The 23,155-nt window shown below is 42.0% G+C and overlaps 1 protein-coding gene across 6 annotated transcripts in view; it reads right to left on the bottom strand.

The window, feature by feature from the left end:
* Positions 1-23,155, bottom strand: part of SIPA1L1 (signal induced proliferation associated 1 like 1) — a 188,226-nt gene that overhangs the window by 37,181 nt on the left and 127,890 nt on the right. For all 6 annotated transcript variants that reach the window (XM_075614215.1, XM_075614221.1, XM_075614218.1 and 3 more), the window contains 2 exons: positions 14,054-14,228; positions 9,003-9,106 (listed from right to left, as the gene is read on the bottom strand). In XM_075614215.1, coding sequence (XP_075470330.1) covers positions 9,003-9,106; positions 14,054-14,228 — 279 coding nt within the window. The remainder of the gene's footprint in view (positions 1-9,002; positions 9,107-14,053; positions 14,229-23,155) is intronic.

The following is a 23,155-nucleotide window of genomic DNA, read 5'->3' as shown; positions in this document are numbered from 1 at the left end:
ATGGAGGGATGGGAGAGGGAGAGAATAGAGGGATGGAGAGAGAGAATTGAGGGATGGGGAGAGAGAATTGAGGGATGGGGGGAGAGAATGGAGGGATGGGTGAGAGAGAGAATGGAGGGATGGGTGAGGGAATGGAGGCATGGCTGAGAGAATGGAGGGATGGGTGAGAGAATGGAGGGATGGCTGAGAGAATGGAGGGATGGGGAGAGAGAGAATGGAGGGATGGGGAGAGAGAGAATCGAGGGTTGGGGAGAGAGAGAATGGAGGGATGGGGAGAGAGAGAATGGAGGGATGGGGAGAGAGAATGGAGGGATGGTGGGGAGAGAATGGAGGGATGGGAGAGGGAGAGAATAGAGGGATGGGGAGAGAGAATTGAGGGATGGGGGGAGAGAATGGAGGGATGGGGGAGAGAGAATGGAGGGATGGGTGAGAGAGAGAATGGAGGGATGGGTGAGGGAATGGAGGCATGGCTGAGAGAATGGAGGGATGGGGGAGAGAGAATGAAGGGATGGGGGAGAGAGAATGGAGGGATGGGGAGAGAGAGAATGGAGGGATGGGGAGAGAGAGAATGGAGGGATGGGGAGAGAGAGAATGGAGGGATGGGGGAGAGAGAATGGAGGGATGGGGAGAGAGAATGGAGGGATGGGGAGAGAGAGAATGGAGGGATGGGGAGAGAGAGAATGGAGGGATGGGGAGAGAGAGAATGGAGGGATGGGGAGAGAGAGAATGGAGGGATGGGGAGAGAGAATTGAGGGATGGGGGGAGAGAAAGAATGAAGGGATGGGGAGAGAGAATGGAGGGATGGGGAGAGAGAGAATGAAGGGATTGGGGGAGAGAGAGAATGAAGGGATGGGGAGAGAGAATGGAGGGATGGGGGAGAGAGAATGAAGGGATGGGGGAGAGAGAATGAAGGGATGGGGGAGAGAGAATGGAGGGATGGGGGAGAGAGAATGGAGGGCTGGGGGAGAGAGAGAATGGAGGGATGGGGAGAGAGAATGGAGGGATGGTGGGGAGAGAATGGAGGGATGGGAGAGGGAGAGAATAGAGGGATGGGGAGAGAGAATTGAGGGATGGGGGGAGAGAATGGAGGGATGGGGGAGAGAGAATGGAGGGATGGGTGAGAGAGAGAATAGAGAGAGAATGGAGGGATGGGTGAGGGAATGGAGGCATGGCTGAGAGAATGGAGGGATGGCTGAGAGAATGGAGGGATGGGGGAGAGAGAATGAAGGGATGGGGGAGAGAGAATGGAGGGATGGGGAGAGAGAGAATGGAGGGATGGGGAGAGAGAGAATGGAGGGATGGGGAGAGAGAGAATGGAGGGATGGGGGAGAGAGAATGAAGGGATGGGGGAGAGAGAATGGAGGGATGGGGAGAGAGAGAATGGAGGGATGGGGAGAGAGAGAATGGAGGGATGGGGAGAGAGAGAATGGAGGGATGGGGAGAGAGAGAATGGAGGGATGGGGAGAGAGAGAATGGAGGGATGGGGGAGAGAGAATGAAGGGATGGGGAGAGAGAATGGAGGAATGGGGGAGAGAGAATGGAGGGATGGGGAGAGAGAGAATGGAGGGATGGGGGAGAGAGAATGAAGGGATGGGGGAGAGAGAATGGAGGGATGGGGGATAGAGAATGGAGGGATGGGGGATAGAGAATGGAGGGATGGGGGATAGAGAATGGAGGGATGGGGGGGATAGAGAATGGAGGGATGAGAGAGGGAGAGAATGGAGGGATGGGAGAGGGAGAGAATGGAGGGATGGGAGAGAATGGAGGGATGGGGAGAGAGTATGGAGGGATGGGGGAGAGAGAATGGAGGGATGGGGAGAGAGTATGGAGGGATGGGGGAGAGAGAATGGAGGGATGGGGGAAAGAATGGAGGGATGAGAGAGGGAGAGAATGGAGGGATGGGAGAGGGAGAGAATGGAGGGATGGGAGAGGGAGAGAATGGAGGGATGAGAGAGGGAGAGAATGGAGGGATGGGAGAGGGAGAGAATGGAGGGATGGGAGAGGGAGAGAATGGAGGGATGGGGAGAGAGTATGGAGGGATGGGGGAGAGAGAATGGAGGGATGGGGGAAAGAATGGAGGGATGGGGGAGAGAGAATGGAGGGATGGGGGACAGAGAATGGATGGATGGGGAGAGAATGGAGGGAAGGGTGAGAGAATGGAGGGAAGGGTGAGAGAATGGAGGGAAGGGTGAGTGAATGGAGGGACGGTGAGAGAATGGAGGGATGGGCAGAGAGAGAATGGAGGGATGGGGAGAGAGAGAATGGAGGGATGGGGAAGAGAATGGAGGGATGGGGAGAGAGAATGGAGGGATGGGGAGAGAGAATGGAGGGATGGGGAGAGAGAATGGAGGGATGGGGAGAGAGAATGGAGGGATGGGGAGAGAGAGAATGGAGGGATGGGGGAGAGAGAATGAAGGGATGGGGGGAGAGAGAATGGAGGGATGGGGGAGAGAGAATGGAGGGATGGGGAGAGAATGGAGGCATGGCTGAGAGAATGGAGGGATTGGTGAGAGAATGGAGGGATGGGTGAGAGAATGGAGGGATGGGTGAGAGAATGGAGGGATGGGGAGGGAGAGAATGGAGGGATGGGGAGGGAGAGAATGGAGGGATGGGGATAGAGAGAATGGAGGGATGGGGGAGAGAGAGAATGAAGGGATGGGGGAGAGAAAGAATGAAGGGATGGGGAGAGAGAATGGAGGGATGGGGAAGGTGAGAATGAAGTGATGGGGAGAGAGAGAATGAAGGGATGGGGAGAGAGAATGGAGGGATGGGGAAGGTGAGAATGGAGGGATGGGGAGAGAGAGAATGAAGGGATGGGGAGAGAGAGAATGAAGGGATGGGGAGAGAGAGAATGAAGGGATGGGGAGAGAGAATGGAGGGATGGGGGAGAGAGAATGGAGGGATGGGGAGAGAGAATGGAGGGATGGGGAGAGAGAGAATGGAGGGATGGGGGAGAGAGAATGAAGGGATGGGGGGAGAGAGAATGGAGGGATGGGGGAGAGAGAATGGAGGGATGGGGAGAGAGAATGGAGGGATGGGGAGAGAGAGAATGGAGGGATGGGGGAGAGAGAATGAAGGGATGGGGGGTGAGAGAATATAGGGACGGGGAGGGAGAGAATGGAGGGATGTGGGGGAGAGAGAGAGAATGAAGGGATGTGGGGGAGAGAATGGGGTTTGTGTGTGAGAGAAGGGGGGACAGAGAGGGGCAGAGAGACATAAAAGAGAAGGGGCGCAGTTGGTGATGTCATTTGTTTTATAAAAAATGTTTTAATGTGTCCCGGCTTTTACTTTTGTAAATCTGGTCACCCTATTTATACGCAGACGTTATAGTAATCTCAGGGTTTCACATGAGATTACAACAGGAACACATTTACAGTTACAAAGGAAAAACTCTCATTTCTTGTTTAATAGACTTGACCCCACCGCAGTGTATCTGGTACTTACTGACATCATAGTGACATCAATTTAGTTAACATCAGTTTACATTGTGTTTCTTACATGGTGTGAATCTACAGAACAGGCATACAATTGTGCACATTTTCATGGGGTTTGAGAGAGAGAGAGAGAGAGAGAGAGAGAGAGAGAGAGAGAGAGAGAGAGAGAGAGAGAGAGAGAGATATAAAATATGATGAAAAATTGAAAGGAAGCCTACCCCCCCCCCCCTGAACAGTGTGTGTGTGTAAATATATATATATACAGTGTTCGACAAACCTATACATTTGCTCGCCCCGGGCGAGTGGATTTAACCCCCGGGCGAGTAAATATTGGCCCAAGCAGCACACGTTTGGTACTAGGTGGCGAGTAGATATTTTTGTGTGGCGAGTAGATTTTTTGGTGATTTGTCAACCACTGTGTGTATATATATATATATATATATATATATATATATATATATATATATATATATATATATATATATATATATATATATATATATATATATATATATATATATATATATATATATATATATATATATATATATATATATCTAACTTGAAAATGTGCTCATTAGTGATTGATTCTGACCGTTGTCTCTTTTGGTTAAGGACAACACATGGCATTTGCCCATAAATATTTATATTCTGAAAACATCATATTAAATGAATGATGCACTTCCAATTCAACACAAGAGTTAAAACAATTTCCTCAATACCAGTAACATCTATTTGTGAATACAAAGCAAGCTGCAGGAATTAGAACTTCCGTTCCTATGGCAACATGTGCCGGCAGACAGCCCCTTACTGCAACACAGGTGTAATTATTTTTGTATGAAACTGGTTGTTTTAAGGACTGTGGGACCTGCATAATTACCTATAATGTAACATTTATTTATTGTCTATTGTATTATTATGTTAAGGATTGGCAGTGTAAACTGTAGTATCATGTTTACAATTACACTACATAAAAACCTCCTTTATTTTAACGTTCGGGCCCACACAAGCGTATTTCATGTCTATGCAATTGCCGACCAGAATAACCAGCGGTTACAGTGGCTCAAAAAAGAACTTTAAAAAAATTCTGTATCGGGTATTTATCGTTCCTAAAATATAAATAAATATATATTTTTCATCAGAATCTGTAGCCATTAGTTTATCAATAAAAAAAAAAAAGAAGGAGTGGTACTCTGGGGTTGTAAATGAAAATGAAGTGGTACTTCCCCCTAGTAGCACCACACCGTGACCACCGCCGAGTATACCCGGAAAGTAGAGGTGGCACCTCCTTGTCTGCTTTCAAACTAGGGCGGATCCTGGGAAGACGACGGCACTCCAATGATCTTCCCAGGATCTGCTATACCCCAACTCCCCGGGGCTTTCTGAGCACCCGTGCCAGCTCTTCACCATAACTGTGCGTGCCCCCACCTTCTCTCTGAAACAAGGGTAGGCAGAAATGTGATGCTAACCGGTGGCACAAACCAATGTGTTGATTGAAGCCCCTATGCAAAGGAATTACACATCGCAAGCCCCTTGCTGCCGTTGTGTTCTAGGCACCTCTGGTAGCAAAGGGATTAATAACGTGTCACGTTCTTATAAGCATCAACTGTTCATAACAAGTAGCTTTTAAAAAACATCCACTCGTGTTTATTAGCATTATATACCATGCTGTACTCTAGCACCGTTACCACTACCATTTTACAATAATGTTCTAATTTGTGGGTGTTTAAAATGATAATGTACGCTCAGTGGTAAGGAGGCAGTTTTCTTGTGGAGTGTTACGCCTGCTTAGTCCTCATCTATTTATATTTTTATTTGGGCAAATTGTGTTAACTTTTTCCTCACATAATGATCGAGATCGTTTTCCAATTAGCAGAAACTCGGCTCTAACACTATTTTTAAAACACTTAATTAGCGGTCTGCAGATATACTTTCAGACAATCTTACTGTACAAGAAAGAATACTACACTGCCACATTATTAACAGGAGGTTTTGTGCTTCCTTTATATACAATGTGCGCACACACACATCACGGAGCAGCACAACGATGCGTGTACAGTGGATCTTGTGGGATAAAGACCTCATAATGCAGAGATTACCTCATCTCAAAGCAAACCCCAACTGTAACTAAATGGGGAGGAAATGCAGTGCAAATTGTTGCTTAGAAAGGGGCATTTAATGCCATACATTCTTTGACTTTTTGTTATTCAAAAAAGGCAAGTTAATTAGCCTGGATCTTGTCATAAAAGTTTGAGGCTTTAGCATTAATAATTTATTTGGCAAGTAAAAAGTGTTTTGGCTTTGAGATTCAAATAGACTTTTCTCCAACACTAATCACTGCTAACTAAGAGAGACAACGGCTTCCTCATAATTGTCTCCTTTGTGAGCAATGCCAAGCATTGATACTAAATATACGATTTGTAATAAAAAAGCTTGTAGAACGATTCCTACTGAGAGATTGTACGCTCCAGCAGGATGAGGGGCTCTTTCTGGATCATCTAGATCCTAACACAAAAAAATAACAATTCTATTTTTACATTCCCTTTCAGATAGCATGTAACATAGCCATCATTATCTATGTGGAATTACTTCTTTAACAAAAATTCAGTAGCTACTATGACTAATGGCTCATAACGCCAACCCTAAATGACTCATCGGCACTGCAGGAAGAAATAAAATGTTTGTGTCGCCTACAAAGAAGGAAAAAATACTTGTATTAAAGAGCATACACGCGCACATACTGTATATACTACACACCCACACTTCCACACTCGTACATACAGTGGCGAGAAAAAGTTTGTGAACCCCAATGATAAATACGGAAATTCCACAGTTTTTCCATGATCACCTTCATGGGTCAAAATCAATCTTTTCTTAAATATCCAATAGGGTTTATATTAACCAATTCCATGTATTTTTAAACAAAATGTTTGAATTAGACAAGGAGTAATTACAGTAAGAGTCAGGGTATGTGCAAACGTAAGTGAAACCCTGGTTTTAGCAGCTAAACTAAAGGCGATAATTAGAATCAGGTGTTTAAATGGTTGGGTAGATCTTCAGGGGTGAGTTTGGGAGTCCCCATCCTATATAAAGATCAGAAACGTTGTGAATTTGGTCTTCACCGTATAGGTGTGTATACATGTCATGCCACGATCAAAAGAAACCTCTGAGGACCTCAGAAAAGCAGTTATTGATGCTCAGTCTAGAAACCATTTCCAGGGATTTGGAGCTCCACCAATCCACTGTCACACAAATGGAAAAAGTTAAAGACCAAAGTCAGTCACTGTACCCAGGAGCAGTCGTCCTACCAAAATGTGAGTGTTCATGACCATCAGAAAAAGACTGAATAAGAATGGTGTTCATGGAAAGATAGCCAGGGCGAAACCACTGCTCTCTAAAAAGAACATGACTCGTCTGTCCAGAGAAAGACAAGCAGCACAGGTAGAACTTTTTGGACCTCAATGAGAAACGTTATGTTTGGCGAAAACCAAACACTGCGTTCGAACAGAAGAACCTCATCTCAACCGTCAAGCATGGTGGTGGTAGTGTGATGGTTTGGGGCTGGTTTGCTGCCTCAGGACATGGACGGTTTGCCATTACTGATACAACCATGAATTCTGCATTGTATCAGAAGATTCTAGAGGAGAATGTCAGGCCATCTGTCCGTGAGCTGAAGTGAAAGTGGGTCATGCAGCAAGACAATGATCCTAAACATACAAGCAGATCTACAAAAGAATGGCTGCAGAAGAAGACATTTCGTGTTCTAGATGGCCTAGTCAAAGTCTGGACCTAAACCCCATCGAAATGGTGTGGCAGGACATGAAGTGAGCTGTCCATGCAAGGAAGCCCTCAAATGTCACTGCTTTGAAGCAGTTCTGTAAGGAGGAATGGGCCAAAAATCCTCAAAACTGATGCGAGACTGACCGGCAGTTACAGGAAATGCTTAGTTGAAGTCATTGCTGCTCAAGGGGGCGCCACCAGGTACTGAATCTAAAGGGTCACATACTTTTTCACATATGGATATTGAATGTTGAATCATTTGTGGATAAATAAATGTTGAAAAAATATCAACTGTGTGTGTCATTTGTTTCATCAGGTTATCTTTATCTATAGGACTTAGACTATGATCTAATAACAGTTTAGGTTTGAAATATGTGAAAATCCTAAGGGATTCGCAATTATTTTCTCTACATATACACGCACGCACACCTTTTTCATCTGCATCTTACCAGATTCACTTTGTTAAGAAACACTGATTTTATGATGACAAATACAAATCACTAGTGGTTTTTCTGCAATGCGACTCAAATTTTTTTGCAGCATTCAAGTCTCAATTCGTATACAGTATAAGGCCTGGGACATAGTACAGTTAGCCTTGCTGAGCCGATGCACTTACCCCCTGCATCTGTCATCAGCGCGGCTTTAGCAGCCGCTTCCGCATGCGTGCGGAGGCTCAGATATTTTGGAGACAGGCAAATTTAAAATTTTCCGCTCAGGGAAGCGGAGGAGCGGTCACGTGACCGCTCACATCCAATGGGAGCGAGGGACTAGCCCCGCCTCCCGCCACGCCTCCGAAGCGCACTCACTGCCTCGCCTGCCAGGACACAAAAAAGCTCCAGTTTGAGCAGACGAGGCAGAGCAGGAGCGCTGATCAGCGCGGCCCGAGGCACCATGCCCGAGGCCTAAGACTAACTAGACCATAACACAAGCAGTAATGCATTATAGATTTCATGACATTTGGGCTTTTTCTCCCATTAGGCATTGGGGCGTAAATTTGCCCAACTATTAAACAGATCCAATTCTGAAGCAAAATATGTATGGTTGATAATGTGTTACGTAGCTGAATGCTTTAATTTAATTTTAAAGCTGCAGTTCAGTCAATATCCTGCATGTGTGTTTTTTTAAATAAATCAGTTCTGTAGTAAGAAAAAATACTTTTAGCATTTTCTGTTTTAAAAAAAATAACTTTGAAAGACCAATTTTCTTGTATTCTATTTTAACAAGCATTTACTAAGGCACTGCTCCTTCATGACCTGTCACAAGCCCTGGCACACCCCTTTGTGAGCCCTGCCCTCCCTCTTGCACATGTCGGTGCAGGAGTGCTCATGAATATTCATGAGCTTTCACTGACTGACAGAAGCAGATGAAAAACATATCCCATATCTAAAGATGTCGCCAAATTTCGCCGATCAATACATGGAGAACGAATTGACTGGCAGCTATACAGTTCTTTAGGTAATTAGAGATTGCACACATAAAACTATTGAATTAAAAAAAAAAAAAAAAGACTGAACTGCAGCTTTAAGTCCAATATATGTTATTGAGTGGTATGTTCAGTGCACAGTAACTTTTTTGGGTGGTGGGGGGTGGGGTGGGAAGCTGGCAACAACCAACTTGGTGAGGTAACATTAGAAAAAAACATTACCATGTAATGGAGGCTATCAATGACAACACCATCAATAATAGCTGCGAATGAAGCTGCGACTGCATATGTGAAGGGCGACATTGCTTCAGATCGAGAGTTTGCATTTGTTATAGAGGTTTAGCATTAAGTTAGATTTGTCTTACCTGTTGCTTGTTGTTTGGTGTATATGGCAACATGGTAGAAACATGGAACATTATCTCATAATCCTTGTAGGTAGTATATAGAGAATGGGTGCCAGTTGAATCGGCTGTAAAACAAAATAAGAAATACATCTTTACTGTATGGTTTTGTCAATGAAAGTAATTCGCAAACTTATTGTGACTAGAGTTTCACAGAGCCGTGACTTCCTCACATGGATATTACATATGATTTTACCTGTCTCCCAAAAAGCCATGAATCCCTCCTTTACCATTAACTTCCCATTATGTGATACAGTTTCCTTTCTGTCTTTCTTATTACCCTAAAACTAGTACATTACAGGCATACCCCGGTTTAAGGACACTCACTTTAAGTACACTCGCGAGTAAGTACATATCGCTCAATAGGAAAACGGCAGCTCACGCATGCGCCTGTCAGCACATCCTGAACAGCAATACTGGCTCCCTACCTGTACCGGAGCTGTGCACAAGCGGGGAGACTATAGAGCCTGTTACAAATGCGTTATTTACATCAGTTATGCACGTATATGACGATTGCAGTACAGTACATGCATCGATAAGTGGGAAAAAGGTAGTGCTTCACTTTAAGTACATTTTCACTTTACATACATGCTTCGGTCCCATTGCGTACGTTAATGCGGGGTATGCCTGTACTTGGAATTTTGATTACTCTGCTTTTTCCACTATGCTTACTTGGAAATGTTAGTTCGCTGGGAAATGTAAAGATGGCAGCCATTTCCTATCTTACATCAAAAAATGGGCATTTCAAATTTTTTGCATATATTGAGTGAATGTACAGAACCGATGCTTCACTCCCATTTCACACCCATACTGAAATGTGTTTGGTACAATTATATCAATCAACTCAGTGGCTGAAGGAATGTTATTTTTGGTCTATGTCATTTAAGGTCAGTTTGAAAGGCAAAAAAGTGGAGTATTTTAAAGAGGCAAATAAAGCAATATTCTACATGGGTGTTTTTTTAACTAAAAATAAATAGGTTCAATATTATCAGATACTACTTACACCATTAAAAAAAAATAATAATAAATATATATATATATATTTCAACTCTTGATGCAATTTTTCGTTTTAATATATATACTGAGCATCCTTTGATTTCTATAGCAGGTGTAGCCCACCTCCCCAACATTGCAAGATCTTTGTAACACTTTCCTGTTTGTGATCATTTGTTTCCAATACTCCCAGCACCAGCAGTTTGAACTGTAAACTGTATTAATAGATAATATTGCCATAGTAATATAATACATTGTAGCTTCTGAGTTACACTGACAGAAGGATTGATGTAAAACTGAAAGGCAGCCATTTAATGAACCCTGGGAAGCAGGATCTTTGCTGAACAATCACAGGAGAACCAAATCAATGCTTATATTAAAAATATATATATATATTTGTTTTAAGTGCCGCTTGGATTGTCTCTTTAAGAATAAATGTGCTTCTTCTCCAAAAAAGTTATAAAGAGATCTCCACCTTAAAATAACCTTGACTTCATGCATGACCAAAAACAATAAAACAATTTTATCTAGCATCTCCTGTCACAGAGCAGGAAATTATTTCTCATCAAACGACCTTCCGGATATGAGCTTATTTGTTATTTTTTTTACCAGGAATAAAAACACTTGTTCTCATGCATGTCCTGGACCTAGCACAGCGCCATCAGGATGGGAAAGTTACTTTGAGTTGCCCCTGTAAATATTTGTGTGTGATATTACCTAAGGGATACTGCAGGATGTGGGGATTCCTCGGACCTCATTAGGTGCTTATTGCTCCCTAGCATATCTCAAACGGACCTAAAATGTTGGATAGCCCCCGGCAATCCGGACACATGACATATTTTGAAACTGTTTCCATAAGGTGTCCATGGGAAAGTTACTAGTTTGTGAGCAACGGCCATTTTCATTTCCCTATATAGCAGGAAACCAGACCCCCAATCAGTTTCCATCTGAGCAGGGGTGTTTTCACTAACAAGAGTTCAGTGTGTGTGGGGGGGGGGAGCAAGGTAGGGGAGCAAGGGGAGGGGGAGCGGGACTGCTGCTTTATTATCACAAGAAAAAGACAAATATAGGTACTGTACTGTCAAAAAGCTGTAGACTAATGACTTTTACATTGTAAGATTGTCAAGCCAGGAATAATTTAATTTATAAAGCATATATTGCACTATAGCTCCCCGTTTGTAAATGTTCTGTTCAGTGAAGTGTTGTGAACATAGCTGGCTCTGCATAAATAATAGAAAATATACACAAACACAAAAACACCTGAAATTGGTCAGTTTGAGTTCTCAGTTATGCACACAGTAAAGCTTTGGTTCAGAATGAAAGCGGTGCATCTACTTCTGCACAATAGATTTTACAGCTGCTGTACGTTTGCCAGGAAAGACAAATGAAAAAACATGACGGCTCCACGTTTAACAGCTCCAAATGTGAGCTGAACCATGGTTAAAGCTCTCTGCAGATCCAGTCCCACAATCAACTTCACTTTCAATATGCTGAATCAACACCGCTCCATGCCAGGAAATAGTTTCTGGAACAATGAATCAAAAGCATTTCTTTGTGATGGTGGTCTCGAGTTAGTAGACAGATGGGAGGGGAGGGGGAGGAGGGGGGAGACTTTTTTGCTAGGCATTCATTTATTAACTGCTAGAACTAGGGAAAGCACAACTGTTTTCCTACTTATTTCTTTGTTAAAAGACACAGACTCATGAAAATGGCCTTTTATGATCATGGGGTTTACGGTCCTCTGACTTGGGAATAATGTTTGGCTAGGGAAGCAACTGATAAACACATATTAGATTACTTATGGATAAACAGAACAGGCAGTGCAGGAGTCTACTGATGGAACAAAATCTATGCTGGGCCAAAAGAACCGATAAATCATATTGAGGATTGCATTCATCCCCATTTCTTTCCATTGTATCTTGTGGCACATTCCCCACAACACTTTGAAAGAGATAAGGTGAAATCAAGAGAAATCTGCCAAAATACCTACACCATTAAAAGGTGCCACATGGTATAGGACTTTCTTGGAATCAGTTTTAAAATCTATTTTAGGAGCTCGATACACAGCCTGCTTTCTATGCTACAAAGATCTTCGCCTTAGCCCGCTCGAATCTAGAACATTTGACCCATATACTTGCAGCGGTCTTCCCACATGAGCCGTTAAGTATGTGCAAACATCTTACCACTTTGCTGCCAGTGGGCTGCGCTTATAGTGCCTGGCAACGGCGCGACAAAACAAATACATTGAATCCGTCGCATGCACTTATAGTAGGCGTGACGGTGCGCCAAAAAATTTGGAAGCCAGTGAAATTTGATTTTGGGAGAGACAGTCGCCACATGTGACTGTCGCTAAACCAATCACAGAGCGCCTATTACACTCTGCCCTCCCCCTTCATGACGTCACTTACCTTGTCGCCAGCGACGTTGCTCAAACGTAAAGCTCAACTTTCGCCAGTGGTGACGGCGACAAGTGACATCATCGGTCGCGTTCCTGTCGCTATAAACGTGGCCTTAGAATACATGGTGTTGCATTCAATCTGTTGTGAGATGTAGAACCCTGTGCCTATGAAGAGCTGCAGCCCATATTAAAGCAACACTTCTGTGGTGCATTTCACAAACGTCTTCCTAAAATATCTCTGTTCATTTAGAAAATTGAGATACCGAATGTTTTTCTTTATGCGTGGTTCTATGAATTTAAACTGTGTGTAAATACAGTAAAATACTCTTACTAAAATAATAACCTTCATGGAAGGGAGGTAGCACAAACATGATGAATGGGCCAGAGCTCATTCCTGCTGCTTTCTGTTCAGGTAATTATGTGCTGGGAAAATGGTTTAATGATTGCTTGCATCCTTGTGTCGGTCACGGTCAGTCTGCTTTTAGGAACATATTGATGGGGTATAAGCGCTAAAGGAGGGGACTCTCATGGCAGAAGTGAATCTACCATTAGGCAACCCCATAGTGTCCGACAGATGAAAGAGCCCCACACACAGGCTCTTATGTCTTTTGCTGGATCTACATGCTTTATTAAACATTTTTCTAATGCAGCTGCGGGTAGAACCTGGTATGCAGTGGATCTCAGGCAGTGCTTCTCTCACCAGCTCTTTCCCAGTCATACGCTTAGAAAAATATTGCCACAGAAAAGGTGCAGAACATTGTGGGTTAGGGCTCCTTTCAAACTACTGCCTAGGGCAGAGTGCTCAACTCCAATCGTTAAGCTCCCCCAACAGGTCAGGTTTTCAGGATATCCCAGCTTCTGAAGCAGAGACTAATTGAGCCACCTGTGCTGAAGCAGGGGCTTAAGGACTGGAGCCAAGCACCCTTGGCTCAGGGGACCTAGAGCCGCCATGGTGTCACATGGTTACATCCCAAGAGAGGAACAAACAACTGAATAAATCACATCTGTATTTTCTAAAACTCCGGTGTCCTTTGTTGTGAACAACCAACTTCCTGAAAACTACAGTAATATGATACTGGTCAGTTAAAACATCATACATTGTGAATTAATAAGGTTATATAATATCCTATTCCCCTTAAAGTTCCTCTTTCCTCATAACCCCACAGCTATACCTATTTAAACTATATTTATTGTTTATCAACAGAAACTACAGAACAATGTCAAAACTGGACAGTGGAGAAGTGGTAATGGTGGATTGGATGCATTGGTTTAATTTATAGTGCCGGGAATCAGGCAGCACCAACCTGCGAGTCATGGGATCGCTTCTGGGTGATGACGCCTGCAACTGGTGCCTGGATTCCATTCTGATCGGGCTGGCCGCTCGATTTAAGAGGTCAGCCCGATCACCCCCTAGAAAATAGCAAGTATATAGGATGTGCCTATCCTGGTATGTCAAAGGCCTCTGACGTGACAGGGTCCATGTTGTACCAGGTACGTCATTAGGGCATTGTAAGGGTTAAACCATTTAAAATGTTAATTTCCCATTAATGCTACATTTTCTATTGAACATAGCATTGTTCTTTAGCATTATTTAGCATTATACACCGGAATAATTTATTCTTACTTTTGGTATCCAGTTGAGCTTTGTACTTCTCAAATCCTTTAAGTCGTACCCTTTCTCCCAAGAGCTGGAGAAATTCTTCGAAGGCTGGTCCTGCTGCCTCGTTATTATACATTTCCTCCTCGGTGCTCTGACCTGCTTTGCAGTACATGATTCCGACCTTTAGCTGGTAGCTTAGCTGTGAGAAGACATAGCTGTTAGCAGTCAATATTATTTTCATCTCTACACAATGAGAATTATCCAATGCAATGTCTTCCAAGAATAATCATAATTGTGTCTGATTTGCAATCATTAGCTGCTTCACAATGCAGAATCAGTGGCCAGTGACCATTCTCAAACGGTCTAAAAGGATCTGAGTACTGTAGATCCACTGATTCTGGACTTCCTTATCTTAAACTTTAGTTGCAGAAGCTGTGTAAAGCTCTAGGGAAAAAAACACATGAAAATAAACAGCAAGCTAAAAATCGAGTGAGCTCATCCAGAATCCTTGTCTTTGGCTTTAATATTGTGTGTATATATAAAAAAAAAAAAATTGGGCGCATGTAGCAGGTTTGGGGAAGCGGTGAAAAAATGCTATGAGCTATATCACTATACACACACCTCTAGCACACAAAGTTGTTTCTCTGTCAACAGAAGTGAAAGTAGTCCCAATCTGCATATTATTGTCACGCAAAAAATTATGTTCAGACCATCCCCAGTGCCCGCTCAGCAACAATACCCAACAGGAACATCCATTCCTACAGCAACAATACCCAACAGGAACATCCATTCCAACAGCAACAATACCCAACAGGAACATCCATTCCTACAGCAACAATACCCAACAGAAACATCCATTCCTACAGGAACAATACCCAACAGGAACATCCATTCCTACAGCAACAATACCCAACAGGAACATCCATTCCTACAGCAACAATACCCAACAGGAACATCCATTCCTACAGCAACAATACCCAACAGGAACATCCATTCCTACAGCAACAATACCCAACAGGAACATCCATTCCTACAGCAACAATACCCAACAGGAACATCCATTCCTACAGGAACAATACCCAACAGAAACATCCATTCCTAAAGGAACAATACCCAACAGGAACATCCATTCCTACAGCAACAGTTTCTATTGGAATTTGTAGAGGCTCAAAATTAATTAATTACTGTAAGAGACGGCAAATATGGTAATTGTCAGTTTTGGACAGTTTGGACCCAACATCGGTGTTTCCCTACGAAATGACTGTCTAAGATCACCTAATGTTTGTCCACACCGACAGGACATCTCCATAAGAAAATATAAAACCAATACTAAAAATGATAGCAAATTACTTGCATATATATTGAGAAAAAAAGCCCTCAAGCATCAGAATACATTTATCTGTTCATGCTGACGTATTAAAAGATAACAGAACGAAAAATACGCCATTTGAGGCTAAAACATGAAATCTTCACTAGAACCTAAAGTGCTTTACTATTACACTTGAGAAACATTGTTACATCTACACCATTCTGACGGAGCCACCTGTGCTGTATTAGGATATTCCTAAAACCTGGCCTGTTGGAGGCCCTTTAAGACTGGAATTGGCCACCCCTAATCTACACCTTAATTGGAATCCATTTAGTAGTCCTTCTAATTTTATAATGTATTTACATTTCTATTAAATAACTACTTTGCCCACATCCATCCCTTCTTTCAATACCAATAAAAGGGTTAAATATCTACACTACATGCAATGAATCACCGTAATAAGCAGCCATTTAGAGAACTGCTGAGAATTGCATATTTGTTTAAATTGACCTGTAATGTGTCATTTATTCTGCACAGTAAACTAGGTGGCAATCTCCAGTTTGGTTCAGATAATTGTAGGACAATCAGGCCATTTCTCTGCTAAAAGGAGGATGAACGGAAAATAATTTGTGCAGGATGTAAGAGGTTGGGAGGGTGCGTACAGCTTCAACAGAAATGAAAGGATGATGTCAGAGGACAGCACAATAATGAGTTACGGCCTCCAGCCAGTGACTTCAATATTAGCATCTACAGTACTGTATGGGTTTACGGTTTCAATGGAGTTTCACTCAATGTCAGACGTTATCCACTGAAGTATCACTGGTGCCAGGGTCCCCATATCTTACTCCTCTGGATCTTTGGGCCTTGGCAGCTACACTAGCAAATGTTTTGGTGCAACACCACCAATATTCCACTCATATGTAAAGCAACTGGAATCCATTGAAGTCTGTTTGATGATTGATATGTTGGAGTTTAGATCTGATGTGTCGGAGTTACCCATATGATATGGCTTGGGAAACTATTTAACTAAAATGTTTTATGAGAAGCGGCAACATAAAATAATAAAACATACATAATAGCTGTTTTTATTAAGTATCGTTTTAAAACGAAATGTCCCCTTTGCCAAAAAGATATGCATCAGTACAATAATAAAATGATGCAGTATATGGGTTTGAAAAATAGCAGTTCATGTTCAAAAGTCAGAATCATTCAGCAGTGTATAGCAATATAGAGTACCTTTAGGACCTTGTGTCACCCATACAGAGATACAGCTATGATGCTGAGGAGTAATGCTGTGGTAATAATCACAGTGATCTGTGTAGCGAGAGATCTAGGTTCATGTTCTGAGATCCGCTCCTTTTTAAATTAAACTTCTCATTTAAACTTTAGCAACCTGTGCCTCAGTATGAAACAATAAAAGTGTTAAGTCTGCTGGGCAGATATTCACTGTGCTGGTAAATGCCACTATAAACTGGGCTCTGCACCATGCCACAGATCCATGCCAGGATTAATGCCCACCCCTAGTCAACAGGAAAGTCTGCTCCCACTGAAGCAAGTTCTCTATTGGTTATAAGCAGGTTTTTATGGGTAAATATTGGAAACTCTTCAAATACATTTAAGAAAAGTCTCAATGCATGAATCTAATATACAATGGTGAACAATGGTGAACCATTGTATAAACTGCTTCATTATAATTACTAGGCCACAGACATGTGGTAAACCACTCCTGATGTCATTCAGCTGGTAAAGACATGAAGAAAACAGCTGTATACAATTATACACTCCAAATAACTCTCAGAACCCTATTCCCTTTCCAAGATATTGGCATGAATCCCTATATGAGTGGTCTGAGCGGATCCCATTTCTTTACGGGTGTGTAACTCGAAGTTAACGCTCTGCTACTACTTATGGCTTTGGGATCCAAAGCACTAGGGAGAGAGATTCACTGGGTTCAATCAGAGGTGACGTGAATAGCAGTTTCCGCCAGATCGATCTGCGATGCGCCTTATTGGATCTTCGTGAATGCAGTCCCAAATGGGAATGTTTGTGAGCTCTTTTTGTCCCTATTTAATATGGCTGTGAAGCTGCTTCCCTATAGTGGACAAGACTTCACTCTATCCAAATGAACGGGTCGAAAATCTTCTTGAACATATGGAATACACATTACATAATATAGAACAGGGGCTTTTGTCTGTGATAAGTTTTTAGAATTCAAAAAACAATATCAAGTTCAGTTCATCAAAGGTGAACTCTGAAGAACAAATATCATGACATATATAATACATGTTGCCTTTGCTCCAAAAATTGCAGTTCACTGCTGGTTTTGCTAGAGCAACAATGAAGAACTGTGGGGCCTTCCAGTCTATGATCACATTTGGCAAAATTTCAAGAGCTGCCAAGTCCGGGGACACAAGAGACACAGATGTCAATGTTCTTAGGAATGGAAAAGTGACAGCCACATCACTGCTGCGCGGGTGTAACACATATACATGCCAAATAAGTGCATTGAAGGTTTGATGAACAGGCAGATATGGCTTATGGATTTAAGGTGCTTGGCTTCAATACCAAAGCCTGTGTGTTCAATTCCAGATTTAGACACCATCACTCCTTTAAGTGTGTATCCTGGTGTCCCTAGTACTATCTTTCCTTTCTTACCTACGTCATGCAGGTCCAAACAATAACGTGTGCTGCCAGCATTTCAGCCTGCAAATGGCTAGGTATTTAACATATTTTAGATGTATTTTTATAGTACTTTCCATTTTCCAAAGCCAATATTCTATTATTAGTAGAAGTCTGGTCGTCTTTTAATGCGTGGTTATTATGTTTGGTATATGGAAGTGATGGTGCTTTGAACATGATCTCACTTCTTTGTAACATGGCAGAAGAATGCTTCTCAGCAATGCTTGGCACATATGTTGAGGCTTTGCTAATAGAGAAAAGGAGAAGGGGGGTATTTGCAATATGTCCCTGAACCACAACCAAATCTATGCACACAATGTAAAACTACAAATAAACCTGCTCTGGAAGATTAGTCATGAGTATATTAACTGTGCAATGTTATAATTTGATGTTTGTAGCCCATTCATTGCAGGACAAAACAACCGTGTTTCAATGGGTTCACCGATTCAGTACTTCCTTGTCCCACGCTTAGCTGTACAATTTGTACACAGAACAAAAGTAAGGCAGAAGTTGTACATTTAATGGCTAACTAAAGGTTAAATATAGAGTGCAAGCTCTCAGGAACACTTCTGTACCTTATGGTTTAAAAAATGCCTAAAGGGACCTTTCTATCCTTCAGTTAAGTATTTACCTTACTTCTGTTCTGTCTATGAAATAACTAATAGTACACCGCTCACCAAATAGCAAATAGTATAGCCGGTGCAAAGGGATGGTACTGGCGTAGCAAGTAAAAAGGAAGACAATAGGTTGATCTTCCACAGATCCCTTATAACACTGCACAGACAGGCTAGTAGAATAGATAGCAAGAATATAGTGCTTGTATTTCTAAAGGGAGTGGATTAAGGGGAGAACCCTGGTAATTGCACCCAATACTAGGATAGAACAATTACCTAAAATGCCCTATGGGCAAAACAATAAACTTTTATTAAACGTATATATAGACGCACATTAATACGACGCAATAGATCAGAAGGTGGTAAAAACCACTAAAACACAGGCACGGGTATATAAGGAGGTAGTGATTAGATAGATATCAATAATACCACTACATAAATGAAGTCCTCCTGTGATAGCTCCGGTAGGGGTGGTATGTGGTGGGAGTAATTATGCCTAAATGCAGATAGCAGTAGGTGCTAATAGATATGTGGCAGGGAAAACCACCTAAAACCTGGGAGGGTGTAGTGGGTGTGTACAGTACTATTGATATAGTGATACCGGAAGAAATTGCCTCGCTTAATGATAGTCGTGAGAGGTGCAGCCTGTATTAGGGTCGATATAGCTGTGCAGCGCAGTGTTCTAATAGTTACACTGTCACCTAATACATCCAATGCAGTCCTCACTCTCCAGACCCTCAGGCAGCGGCAGAGGCCGATATGATGCACATAAGATGGCAAAGCAGCTACAAATAGTGACCTCCAGTACACAAACTGACACCCTCCCTCCCCAGAAAAGGAGCGATCTCACCCGTGACCTCCGACGTCAACGCGATGACGTCATCCCGACGTATGTTTCGCGCTCGGGGGCTGGCGCTTTCTCAAGGTAGGAGGTCCCTACTGAGTCATGGTGAAGCGTATTTGTACACGTATTAGAAGGCGGTGCTTGGGAACTCCCCAATCACGCTCCACTATAGTGATAGACAGTGTGGAAAGCGAATAGTAGCGCTCGAGGGGTATTGAGGGACTGATTGTGCTTTAACCCCAGACATGCTGTGAATCATATGGCGGCTAGGCGCAAACCAAATAAAAATAAGTACAACACCTGTATGGGTATTTTAGTTGTTTTTACCACCTTCTGATCTATTGCGTCGTATTAATGTGCGTCTATATATACATTTAATAAAAGTTTATTGTTTTGCCTATAGGGCATTTTAGGTAATTGTTCTATCCTAGTATTGGGTGCAATTACCAGGGTTCTCCCCTTAATCCACTCCCTTTAGAAATACAAGCACTATATTCTTGCTATCTATTCTACTAGCCTGTCTGTGCAGTGTTATAAGGGATCTGTGGAAGATCAACCTATTGTCTTCTGTTCTGTCTACTCTACTGGATAGAGAACAAAACGAAGAGAAGTACCCCAACTTGTAGCACTCAAACCCCTCTGCTGATTGGTACATGAATGAATTAAAATTAATCTTTAATGATCATAATATCTAAAATAATGGTTATTAAAATAGACAAGACTTTGGACACACGCTGATCCTATGTCGAGTGCTGGAGGCACCCTGGATCACTTATTAAAACAAATAGTTGAGCTTGATTGAATCAACTATCTGACTGACGCCTTGAGAAAGTGTTTTAATACGCGAAACGCGCGCATCGGCTACTTCCATTCACGTGCAGGAATCAAACACACGAGGCAGCACTCTGTTCGCACGGCGATAAGCTGCTGGATTCTTGCTCCTGCCAGAAGGAGACCATAACCACAGTATACGGGTAGTGGTTGTCTCCCGTTTTTAGGTCTACTAGGTATGAGTGTTCTTTTCACTTGTATAAACGACAAAATATAGTGTATTGGCTATACAGATTCTGGTGTAGTACATAGGACTGGGTTATAGCGGTATGAGCGCATTCATTAATATGGGCATTTGGTATACAGTACCAACTACCACACCGCACAATAACTGTCAGTTCCTAATACTTTCACAATACTTGGCTATAGCGGTTAGTGCTCATTCATTAATATGGGCAATTGGTACACAAACTACCACACCGCTGACTAACTACTTTTATCTACTACTGCAGAAGTACTGATTACATATCCTTAACATTAGACCAATTTAGTCAGCAGTTCTAGTGTGTGATCAGAGCTGGAGTGCAAAGAGCTCAAATAGCACATTCACTCTGCCGCACAGTACCACGTTTGTACTGGTGGCCATATTTGTTATTGGAGAAACACACCAATAACACTATTGTTGAGTGCCGATACTCTGTAGCTCACTATTACATGTATCTACGGATAGGAACGCTCTAATAGTTATACAGGCTGTTAAGTACAACTAATTATAAGCTTAGTACTTGCTATAGGAGTTAGGTTATCACTTAAAATTCTGAGATATGAGACATTTGCACACATCGCTATTGCCATAACTCCTCCTATATACCTAGTCAGTAAGGGATATCTGTATACCAGACCCCTTTCAGATAGTTGATTCAATCATGCTCAACTATTTCTTTTAATAAGTGATCCAGAGAGCATCCAGCACTCGACATAGGATCAGCGTGTATCCAAAGTCTATCTATTTTAAATCACCATAATTTTAGATATTATGATCATTAAAGATTAATTTTAATTCATTCATATACCAATCAGCAGAGGGGTTTGAGTGCTACAAGTTGGGTTACTTCTCTTTGTTTTGTTCTCTCTCACTAACTTACCCAATTGCACCTCTCCCGTACATAAGTACTCATATCCATATATTAAGCTGCAGCGGGGTTTCCTTACTGTTATACTACTCTACTGGATAACATGATACAGCCTCTATCTGTAAAAACTGTGTAATGCTGCAAGTAAAAGTTTTAAGGACTCCATGTAAAAAATGGATAGAGCACTAAAAGTCCATTTGTAAAGTAAACCACTGTATGACGGGACAATGGGGTGAATGTGGCAGGTGTGAGGACCCGTAGAAGACATACAGACACACACGTTCATTGTAGGGCTGCAAACCTTTGAAAACACTACAACATATGCACTTAGACAACAACACAAAGCTGTATTAGGTATACTAAATGTTTTCAGGAAAAAAGAAAGTGCTTCATAGAAATCTAATAGTACTAAATACTCCCAAGCCCCTCAAAGTGATTTAAAGAGCTAATTCATACCATTTACTAGAAATTCCTATACCCATCAAACGTAAAAGTAGAAAGTGGCATATAAAATTACCAGTGCTCATATAATTACTAACAGCTTAGTATTTATTGACACCGGCAGTTTTGATGAAGGTACGACTTCTCCCTCTGCTGAATCACATTAGAAATGTTTGACCTGGGCACACCTCCCTGGATCTAGTTTGCAAATGGTACACATTATATGAACTGTGAATGGAGCTTTTAGTGCACTTTTGTTTATTTTTAAATAGTAGCCACGGTTATCCAAGCCCTTCCTTTTATCCAACGTCATCCATTGTATTACCCCAGGATGGGAGAACATAGGCACCTATTATGGTAAGTTAATAAAGCAATGTGATTTTAAAAAATAACTTAAGGAGGGCTGTGAAATGCTCATGTCTCCTGCGTTAAAGTGCCAAACAGCATAAAGTTTCATGTCACAGATAAGGGCCTTATTCTATATATGCCAACGCGGCCGCTCATGTCCAAATTTCCCCACAGACTTCAACATGGATTTTCAGGTGAAAAAGTCTTCAACTAACATTTCTGGTTATATAGAATTACTCTCTAAGGGTTTCCAGAGGTTTGACGTAAAACCATTGTCAGCAGGACTAAATTTGTTCTCCTATAAACTCAATAGGATCAATAATAACAACAAATAGCTCCCCCTTAAAGAATTCAATCTTGGAGTCACCATTGTGTAGCTTTGTCTGGATGTTTACACATTTTTAAATATTGAAATCCTAAAAATATGTAGTTTAAAAGATCTAAAACCGTATGTAAATTCTTGTCAAGACGTTTCACTTTTTTTTTTTAATCAACAAAAAGCTACCGACGTCATCGTCAGTCATATTGATCATCAATATACTGACCAATAGTAATTTAAAGAAGCAATCCGTACTACTCGAAACATATTTCTTTGGTTGGTACTTTTTGAATCTTTCATCTCCCCCTGAAACTAGTTTTCAATATCTTGGGGTTATTTTACATTCCTGAGAACCAAAACATTGAAAATCAGGGTCGAGAGATGCAGGTGATACAATGAACTAGCAGAAACTTAAGTTCACAATATCTCCTTAATCTTTAGGAGCTATTGAAAAAGAAATAAGGGTTACACTTGGGGAACAAGGCCGTTTTGTAATGTGATCTCAGCTTATATGTATTTTGGAGAGGATTGTTACTTCAGTGTCAATATGCAGGGGGAGCGGCATGAACTGTGCTTACAGTGTAGGCGTGGGCACAGCTGTACATGTACTGAAGAAAAGCATTGTTCTGCATATTTAGGAAAACAATTGCTTTGTGTAGAACATTGCA

Source organism: Ascaphus truei, chromosome 9 (genome assembly GCF_040206685.1).
Source record: "Ascaphus truei isolate aAscTru1 chromosome 9, aAscTru1.hap1, whole genome shotgun sequence".
Lineage (NCBI taxonomy): Eukaryota > Metazoa > Chordata > Amphibia > Anura > Ascaphidae > Ascaphus > Ascaphus truei.
The sequence above is the reverse complement of the archived record's forward strand: the minus strand, read 5'-3'. Positions and strand labels throughout refer to the sequence as shown.